This window comes from Formica exsecta, unplaced genomic scaffold (genome assembly GCF_003651465.1).
Source record: "Formica exsecta isolate Colony F162 unplaced genomic scaffold, ASM365146v1 scaffold21, whole genome shotgun sequence".
Classification (NCBI taxonomy): Eukaryota; Metazoa; Arthropoda; class Insecta; order Hymenoptera; family Formicidae; genus Formica; species Formica exsecta.
This window is the reverse complement of record NW_021849398.1, coordinates 968,640-979,361: the sequence shown is the minus strand read 5'-3', so window position 1 is coordinate 979,361 and position 10,722 is coordinate 968,640. Positions and strand designations below refer to the sequence as shown.

Sequence of the window (10,722 nt, the reverse complement as noted above, 5' to 3'; positions counted from 1 at the left end):
TAAAAATATATAAAATGTATAAATATTAAATAAGAAAAAGACATTACATAAATTGAATATTTATATATATATATAAACCAAAGTATAAATAAAATTAAAATAATCTATGTAAAACCTTTGTAAGTAATGACAACGTTAAATCTCCATCCACTTTTCTGTCTTTCCGTTTTCCCCCTCGTCTCCTCGACTCTGTGTGTTCACGCTATGTCTTCAAACCGAGCACCAATCATGCAAAATAAACCGAGGATTCTCAAGTAAATTCGTCCATTTTTCACGCGTTACGGATCACATCGTACAAGCAAAATCGAGAAGAATATTGCCGTGATAAGAAAATTCACTCTTACCATTGAGCACTAGCCCTGTGAGATTCTGGTATCGCAGGGTATACTAGATTAGTGCAGGGCGCACGCGCGTCTTTATTGAACGTAAAAGCACCGGTAAAAGTGACAACCATAACCGATTACAGGGACGAACTTAACGCCTTTAAATCCCAAGCGCTTCAATTTTAAGTAAATAATATTTTATCATAAGTAAAAAATGTATATTTTTTGTTTAATTTTTTTATGCTACACTTGAACTATAATTTTGCTACGTTTTTTATTAAAATATTAACGTTAACATACATGATTATATTAGATGGCTATGTCAAAAAAAAAAAACAATGTGAGTTTAATTATAAAAAAAAAATTATATTGTGTTGTATTATACGACAAATTAAGAAAATAAATATTATCTTATGTCTCATGGTCAAAGAGATAGACGGAGTTCTAGAATTGTTTCTGCTATTGTTAATTAATGCACTTTGCTACGATTATTATATATTTGTCTCTGTGTTATGTAAAATATTATTACACAGATTGCTTTAATACGCGACTCTAGATAATAAAAGGAAATAATTGTATATATACGACAATCGTGTAATCGATAGTTAAGATTAGCATACAACCAGACAATTTTCTCATATATTAATATATATTTTTCTTTAATTTATTGTGCCATTTAAATTCTATATACAATTAATTACTTATAAATTGACATGTTAAAGTAATAGAGATATAAGAAAGTATTATCGCGTGTGTAGCATGTGTGCATTCCATGTGAAATGAAACATTCTAATAATAGCAGAAAAAAATCGTGCTTACAATTAGTGAAGATTCGAACCTTTTTAGCGAAGATTTGACCTCTCTTAACGGAAATTCGAACCCGTTTAGCGGATGTCCAGATCGGATTTGTAAATTTCTGTAAATTTCAGAATTACGTCTAAATAAATTTTTAACGTCTATTAAGTGATGTTTATATAAACTTTTTTTATTTAGCAATGCAAACTATATAAACCACTGTATATTTATAAATAGCATATTTGTCTATTAATTTATATCAATATAGTATCTCTCTTGAACAAAATAATGTAGATTTTATTCTTTAAATAAACGCTAGATTTATAATGATTGGAGGAAAGGAAGAAAGCTTATTTATTAAAATTATAATTTAAAATATACAAATATTCAGCATATACATTTATATTTTATAAATTGTTAAATATTTTTGGGGGAGCTGTAATAAAGTAAATATCATTGATAATGATATTGTAATTAATGATTTAGTTTTTGTTTTTCACAGCGTATAACATGCTATTGTAAACATGCAACCGTCTTGTCAAAAACAGCTGATATAAAGAAATTTATAAATTACCATAGTAAATTTTAAATGTGCGTTGCACACGCAATTTATTTTATAAAAATTTGACAAGAATAAATATTATTTTTCAGATTTTTTAATTTTTTGATCCACAATTTATGAATATAATATGAGCAAGCATCAAACATGATTTTATCGGTATCAAAAGATGGATTTGGCTTTGTACTTCAACAGCTTCTGAAATGAATGTAGATGACAGTACTAAACGAGGCTCATGTTAGTCGAGAAACGCCGAGAAAGCCGCTCTCTGCATGAAAAACCGTGTTGGTGCACATTAAAAGCCGTTACACATGAAGTTACTCAAATATAAAAATATAATATAAATATCTTAAACTGATTTATAAAAAACCAATAATAATATATTAGTTATTTAGTAGAATATACATTATTTATTTTTCAAAATGAAATACTTATATTATGCTTTGCATTTAGATATTTCATGTACAACAGCCTTTAGTGCGCACGGCATCTGCTTTGAAATCATTGTGGCGAATCTATTAATTATTGTTCTATGATCATCACGACTGTGATCAGCCGCGCTCGGTCGCGCTCAGCTCGCGCGAATCTACTTGTTGCACGCTCACGTGCTCGCTGCAATTTTGCGGAGACCCTCGAAAAAACCACGATATTCTGTCATAGAAGCGCACGCACGCGGATAAAAAAATGGCGAACTACCATAAGCCAGAATTGAAGACCATCCAAGAATTGCGGGACATCGCGAACAAGCTGAGAATTCATTCAGTCGAGGCCACGCAAGCCAGTAAATCCGGGTAAGTTTTTTCCGCTGTTATAACTGGCGACAACGAAGAATGCGGTTGCTTAACAACTCGGTAAGCGGCTATACTGCTATCAGCCGGATGATGATAAGCGAAAATGTGTCTTATTATGCAATAATATGTAATTCCAAATTCACGCGTGGACAGGATGCTATTGATCGAGGCGACCGTTATATTTCGTAGAAATTATATCTATTGCTTTTATCGGCGCTATATAATTACACTTTCTACATTTGGAAAGAAATAAACATCTCCTGGACTATTAAAAAAAAACAGAGGAATGAGAAAAAAATTGCAATAAAAAAAAAAGCAGCTATATAAAGGAACTAGAAGAAACACGCATGTACAATTATGTACGTAATAAAGAATTAAAGAGCATTCAAGCAAGAACATATATATCTTCTTACACATGTTTATGATCCGATTCTCGCAATTTTCTTGATAAGAATATCACGCGAGTTAATAACATAATATGGTTATTCACATAATTAATACGTATCAAGATACAAACTGTATAAAATGCCAATTCAGCATTCAACTCGATCATTCGATTTCTGATATCGTTGACTTTATATTTAATTCTTTCGTCTGCATTATTCCATTTGTATCAAAAATTACTCTCTGTATATAAAAATAGATACTTTAAACTCTCTCTCTAAGTTTTTCAAGTATAAAATATAAATGCAAATAAGATAAAAAAATTTTGAGAAAATAATTTTTTTTTTTTTTTAATATTAATTTCAGTAATTTCAATTTATTTAGTTTAAATATCTACTTTGTTATTACGTATAAATAATCTCTATATTTATCCATAAAGAAAAAAAACGTGAAAATTGTTGTAAACTATATATTCTCTCTGTATGTATAACATAGACATAATTTAACTTATTACATTTATATCAATTTCAATTTTTACTTTGTGATAAAAAATAGAAAAAATACAAGCATGCCGTTATCTTTTTTTAATATTATATATTATTTAATTTATGATAGCAATTTATATACGCGCGTTACATATATAATCTACAAACATCACACACACATACTCTCTTTGTCTCTCTCTCTCACTTGTACTAGATTATATTATACAGCGGACTAAGAAAATTAAAATTCACTCACGTAATACTCTATTCTTTTTTATCGTGCCGCTACTGGAATGCCATGACAGCGATCTAATTTAAGAAATTGCTAGTTCATTACTTTTTCTCTCAACATAGTCGGACTATTAACATGCACAGTGACTAACGCGTTTTCATAATTTCATCAAAAAAAAAAAGTTAAAAGAGATTTTATTATTCCATTAATTTATGATATATTATTTCATACAAAACTGCGTACGGAAAAGATTCAAGTTGATCTTATTATATATAATTATCTATTACAAAACGCTATATTTAGTAAAAATTTCTAATTATAAATTTAGTAAAATATTAAAATCACATTTAATTATTTATATCAGCATAGAAAATATGATCGTTTATATATGTATCTATCAAGAGAACCGACTTTTGATGAATCACTTTTTTTCCCACTTTAATTGTCATTTTACGATATCTCTCAATTTATAGAGACGATTGTAAAAACTAGGCACGCAAAAATAAAGGAATCATGCGTTTGCATTACGTCGAGGTCACGCAACACGGAGGAAATATGATAATAACAATGTGTGTGTTCAGGTTTATTAGCAAATAATTTTTAGCGTGTATAATTTGAACAATGACTATTGTTTGTTTGAACAATAACTATTATTGAATATTGATAAAAAAAATTGCATAAATTTTATTAGATATTTTATTAGAATTTAATAATTACGTATAAGGGGTGAGAGCAATTATTTATCTCAAAGTATGTAGAATATTAATTACACTTAAGAAATATGCAAAAAACAATTATGTTTTGATAAATATTATGGAGAAATAAAAAAAGTTTAGGATTTATTAAAAATTTCACATTAACAGAGAAATTATTTAATTTCTCTGTTCATAAAAAGGACACATAAAATAAAAAAGGCGCGCTTACATAAGATACATGTACATATACTATGAAATATTAAACACGTCTGAACTGCTAGAAATGCAAATCAAAAGCGCGCTATGTATCGTGAACAGCATTTCATTATGATGTAAAGTTGCATTTACATACCTCGCTGAATGAATATCCAAAATGTGGTTAATTTAAAAAAAAAAAAGATAAAACTTTTGTACGTTATTAATTGATAATTTTAAATCATGGAAAATCAAAGTAATGGAATTAAAAATCAGAATATTAGACCACGAATACAAATATAATTAATTGTACTGTTAAAATATAAACTTAAATATGAAAGTTGATTATCACAATAGAAATATCTATTGTAATCGAAAAATTTACTTGAGTTTATTTTGAAATATTTAAAAAATTCACAAGAAGAGTCCAAATATATATAAAAAGACACTTTCTCTTTGTATTTGTACGTTAAATTTCGAGACACCCTTTATACACGCATCGTCATTGCGTCGAAGAGGTAGGGAGATATCCACACAGTCGATTCGTTTGCCGAAACTCTTCTCGTTGGCAGTTGCGATCAAACGTTCATTGTCGACGACGGGATTTCAAGACCTGAATATAATTTAGTTCACGATGGTGCGAAAAACAAACATGGAAAAACTCCAAGATCTCGCCAATACTCTACGTATCGAGTGTGTGAAAGCAACAGAAGCATCAAAAAGCGGGTACAATTATCATTATAATTAAACAACACGCATCATCTCTTTAAAAGTCATTAAATCTCTCCCTTTTTCTTCCCGCCGGCAATTATATTTAATATTCGATAATATAACTTTAAATTATTAAGTTGCATTAAACAAATCATGCGAGATGTAATATTACCATGTAAAATCATTATCAGTATTTAACAGTACATTCTTTAATCAATCTAAAATTGATTGTTCTGCAACGTGGCAAATCGCAGAATTCAACGAACGAGATATATATATATATTATTAAACATTATATTTCATTTATATATGAGAGAGAGAGAGAGAGAGAGAGAGAGAGAGAGAGAGAGAGAGAGAGAGAGAGAGAGAGAGAGAGAGAGAGAGAGAGAGAGAGAGAGAGAGAGAGAGAGAGAGAGAGAGAGAGAGAGAGAGAGAGAGAGAGAGAGAGAGAGAGAGAGAGAGAGAGAGAGAGAGAGAGAGAGAGAGAGAGAGAGAGAGAGAGAGAGAGAGAGAGAGAGAGAGAGAGAGAGAGAGAGAGAGAGAGAGAGAGAGAGAGAGAGAGAGAGAGAGAGAGAGAGAGAGAGAGAGAGAGAGAGAGAGAGAGAGAGAGAGAGAGAGAGAGAGAGAGAGAGAGAGAGAGAGAGAGAGAGAGAGAGAGAGATACATATATTATCTATACGTACCTACACGCAACATACACATATACATATGTTGACGACACATACATATGTAATACGTTGTTGTTCGAAAAGGGCTTTCAGAGAATTTTATAAATGCGCGATCGATGATCGCGATTATATTATTATACACGAGTAGAGTGATAGGCATTAGATAAAGGAAACCTTGTTGTTGCTGTTGTTGTTGTTTCGCCAGCACGAGCACCAGTCGCAAACGAGTCGAGATTTATGATAGCGTCGCTTCAATCGTCCTTCAGTATTACTATAATATTATAGAATACACGATAACGTAATGTAAATCGTTTTTTAATCGTTTTCACGTATGTACAAGCTGCTCGTGTAAACAACGATGTGTAAAGCGTCGTCGCAATGTCCGATCGCAAGAACCGATCGTATTAAATATGCATTTCGTATCACAAATTCGCGATATTTTCTAAGAAAACTGACATATTATGAGCAGAATTGTAGGATGGAAAAAAGTGTTAAGAGATATATCTCTTTCAATTAAAGGTACATATAAAGATTTTTGTTTTATTGCGTTATATTTTAAACGAAGAGCGGGAAAATTATATCACATTTAACTCTAAAAGAGAGAGGATTTTTGCCGAGTTTGATGCCGCGCCAGATTTCATTAGATTTGGATTAGATGGATTCGTTATTTGTTTATAGTTTATAGAATAACTGAAGGAAAAAAGCAATATTTTGCGAAAAAATATTTTGTAAGTTTTTGCGTTTGCGCGAAATATAGAAATATATATAAAGTGAAAATTTGATATATTTATCAAATGAGTGACTTTGCGCTAATATTTTACTTAAGATATTACTTTATAATATATATATATATATATTATTAAACATTATATTTCATTTATATATAATAAATTTTTATAAAACTCTATTTGTTTTATTATTATAATCAACAGGAAAAATTTTTTAAATATTTAAAAAATTATATATTTTTTAGGTACTGTTAATCACGTTTGAACAAAATTATAAAAGATAAGGATAAAAATTAAATTTTATGATACATTATGTAAAAAAAATGTTTATCATTATTTGGATATCATAATGTCTGTGTGACTTTCACCATGGCTCGAAGATATGATATTTTGAGATACTCTTTGATACTCTGACCTTGATAGCAAATAATTTTAGAAAAACAAATATCATTCGATCTTATATAAATAGAATTATCGCCGATACACGCACAAAACAAGCTTCTAAAAAAACACACACACAAAGTACTATCATTTAAAATATTTTGTTATCAATTGAAATATATATTGAAGTAAATTATTCATTCAATATAATTATCCATGTTTATTTTATTCTCTCTCTTATATATATATATATATAGTTTTATATAATTTATTTCTATCATATATTTTTTATTCCAGACATCCGACATCATGTTCGTCAATGGCCGAAATTATGTCTGTTCTCTTCTTCCACACAATGCGTTACAAAGTATCAGCACCACGTGATCCGAGCAGTGATAGATTTATCCTCAGTAAAGGCCATGCAGCTCCAATTCTTTATGCAGGTAAATTTATTTTTAATCAATTATTACGTTTATTAATGTGATTAGTTTGATATACTTAATTATCAATTAAATATTTTAATATAATTTAATCGAATTAAATATAATTTTTCAAAATTCAATAACATTAATTATGTGTCTTATTAAATACTTACTGATATCTTTAAATAATAAAATGTTTTATAATACATTTTATGTTTATATTTTATTGTATATTGTAGCATGGGCGGAAGCAGGCTTGTTCCCATCCAGCGAATTATTAAATTTGAGAAAATTTGATAGCGATCTAGAAGGACATCCTACCCCGAGGCTTAATTTTGTAGATGTAGGAACCGGTTCACTAGGACAAGGCCTCTCGGTTGCTGCAGGCATGGCCTACGTCGGGAAGAATTACGATAAGGCCAGTTACCGGTATGTTTATTAATATTCAGTAACTTGTAGTTTTTATCCATAGATAAATTATATTGTATGATATTTATATATACATATAAGAAAGAAAAATATGCATTTAAATATTAAAGATTCGAAAGACTTATATCTCACAAATATATAACTTATTTACTAAATTAATATATATATATATATATATTACTTACTTTTTAGTGTATACTGTTTGATTGGTGACGGAGAAGCAGCAGAGGGTTCCATTTGGGAAGCCCTCCATTTTTCGTCCTATTACAAGTTGGACAATCTTTGTGCCATTTTCGACATCAATCGTCTTGGACAGAGCGAACCGACTTCATTGCAGCATAATATGGAAGTTTACCGTAAAAGATTAGAGGCTTTCGGTTTCAATGCTTTAGTTGTGGATGGCCACGATGTGGAAGAATTAGCTAAGGTAGATTTAAAAGTTGTACAAAGCAAACTGAAATAAATACTAAAAAATTATATATACTTCTAGGCTTTCCATGAAGCACATAATACAAAAGGACGTCCCACTGCCATCTTAGCTAAGACGTTTAAGGGCAAAAACTTCCCTGAAATCGAAGATTTAGAAAACTGGCATGGCAAACCTCTGGGTAATAAAGCGAATGAAATTATTCAGGTACATATTAAACCGATATTAATATATTAATTATCATTATAAGGATACACTATAATAATTTTTGTAGGCTTTAATATATCTTTTTGTGATTTATAATTATATAGCATCTGAATGGACTTTTGAAAAACCCTGGCCCTCTTGGACTGCATCCACAAAAGCCGCTTGTAGATGATGCTCCCCTTGTGAATATCAGCAATATTACATTAGCTTCACCTCCAAATTACAAATTAGGCGAACAAGTAGCTACTAGATTGGCTTATGGCACGGCTCTTGCAAAGGTTCGTAGACCTTTGGTACGATCAACGTTTGTCAACGAAATATATAATCATGATATATCTTTTAATCGTTTTATTCCAGTTGGCGAAGAGTAATCCTCGTGTTATAGCTCTAGACGGTGATACAAAGAATTCCACTTATGCGGAAAAGATAAAGACAATTGACCCAGTTAGATTCATCGAAGGTTTTATTGCCGAACAGAATGTTGTGGGAGTTGCGATCGGTGCCGCTTGCAGAGACCGTACCGTCGCATTTGTGTCCGCTTTTGCGACTTTCTTCACGCGTGCTTTCGATCAGGTAAAGCACCACGTGAAAAAGTAACATGCATACAATAAAAATATAGATAAATATATTATAATTTATATTACAGATCCGTATGGGTGCGATATCTCAGACGAATGTGAATTTCGTCGGTTCGCATTGTGGCGTATCTATCGGCGAGGATGGACCTTCGCAGATGGGCTTGGAGGATATCGCAATGTTCCGCGCGATCCCGGGTTCAACTATTTTTTATCCGAGCGACGCTGTATCAACGGAACGTGCCGTGGAATTGGCGGCTAATACCAAGGGCATCTGTTTCATCCGTACTTCTCGTCCGGTTACGGCCGTTTTATACAAGAATGACGAACCCTTGGCCATTGGTAAAGCTAAGGTAATCAAGTCTTCCGCGAACGATCAGGTACTCTTGATCGGCGCCGGTGTGACATTGCACGAGGCAGTCAAAGCTGCTGATGAGTTGGCTAAAGTCGGAATCAACGCCCGCGTGATCGATCCATTTACAATCAAACCCATCGATGCGCAAACAATAATAAAAAACGCAAAGGAGGTTGGCGGCAGAATTGTCACCGTCGAGGATCATTATCCCCAGGGAGGTTTAGGAGAGGCGGTCCAATCCGCTGTCGCTTTGGAGAGAAATATAATAGTGAAAAAGTTGGCGGTGTCGAATATACCACGTTCCGGCCCGCCAACAGTCCTGCTCGAAAATTACGGCATTAGTGCTCGTAACATTGTCGCAGCGGTGCAAGAAATCTTGAAACATTAGCTCTACGTCTGGAAAGATCGCTGGCTAGATCGACGAGGAGCTGTATATGTACAAATAATGTTCTATTTTTTCAAAGCACAAATCTTATCAATGGAAAACGTAATAAACATTCCATTCTTCTTGCCTATAAAATACAAAGCAATGATCACAACTGGTATAATTTTAATGAAACTCAATTTTTTCGATACTGTGTATCTACAATATTAAAATATAATCTTAATAAAATTAAGCAGTTTTAAGCCCTGCTCTGAAAGATAAAGTCTATTAATAATGTATAATGCAAAAGCATTTATTTTGAACAAAGAAGCTCGTTTTATCGAATAAGAAAAAGTATATTTAAAATTTGTATACGAAACAAATGAATATTTTGTAAGCAGATATATAAAAGTATATTTAAAATTTATATATGAGAAAAAATGAATATTTTGTAAGCAGGTCTATACAATACTTTTGTATAACATATAAGGAAGTTTATTCCTTAAAGAAATTTTGTATTTTTTGACATATATTTGATATTTCATATATATTGAAAACGCGCACGCGTTTACATCTGTTACAAGACACAAGAGTGAAATATTAATATATTTCTTGGGACTACTCTTATAAAGCATCAAGAGGAAATAAAAATATCTTCAAAGGTTAATTCTACTTTTTTTCACTATGCATTCATTCCCTTCAACTCTTCTAGAGAGAAAGAGAAAGGAAAAAGAAGTATTTGAGTTGTTATTAAAAAATAACACATGTATATATAAATAATATAAGTTATATTAATACAATTACAAATATCAAAATATCAAATAATTTCTTATTTTTGTGCACAGCGAAAGTTTCGATTTCATACAGAGAATTAATTATATTTGTGAAATTTAGAAAAGATATAAATTCTCTAAAAAAAATCCGGATATATTAACAAAAGATAATAGAATGTATTAATATATAAATTCAATAATGTTATTTCCTTTCTAGTAAAAA

At 30.9% G+C, this 10,722-nt stretch overlaps 2 protein-coding genes across 5 annotated transcripts in view; one reads left to right on the top strand and one right to left on the bottom strand.

Moving 5' to 3' along the window:
• LOC115234917 overlaps nucleotides 1-462 on the bottom strand; it is a 2,917-nt gene extending 2,455 nt beyond the window's left edge. For 2 of the 3 annotated variants that reach the window (XM_029806319.1, XM_029806321.1), the window contains exon 1: nucleotides 345-462. In XM_029806319.1, the coding sequence (XP_029662179.1) occupies nucleotides 345-347 (3 nt within the window). In that variant the 5' untranslated portion in view covers nucleotides 348-462. Of the gene's footprint in view, nucleotides 1-115 lie in introns of all 3 variants that reach the window. The other variant, XM_029806320.1, reaches the window with a different exon arrangement.
• Nucleotides 463-2,205: 1,743 nt separating this feature from the next.
• On the top strand, nucleotides 2,206-10,150 carry LOC115234916 (transketolase-like protein 2). 2 transcript variants are annotated; one of them, XM_029806317.1, is made up of 8 exons: nucleotides 2,206-2,468; nucleotides 7,245-7,390; nucleotides 7,609-7,798; nucleotides 7,991-8,225; nucleotides 8,289-8,432; nucleotides 8,537-8,710; nucleotides 8,790-9,005; nucleotides 9,079-10,150. In XM_029806317.1, exons 1-8 carry the CDS (start codon nucleotides 2,362-2,364, stop codon nucleotides 9,748-9,750), a joined length of 1,884 nt encoding a protein of 627 aa, XP_029662177.1. In that variant the 5' UTR covers nucleotides 2,206-2,361; the 3' UTR covers nucleotides 9,751-10,150. The 2 variants fall into 2 exon arrangements, with proteins under 2 accessions (XP_029662177.1, XP_029662178.1); XM_029806318.1 differs by lacking the exon at nucleotides 2,206-2,468 and adding an exon at nucleotides 5,028-5,185.
• The last annotated feature ends 572 nt before the right edge of the window (nucleotides 10,151-10,722 follow it).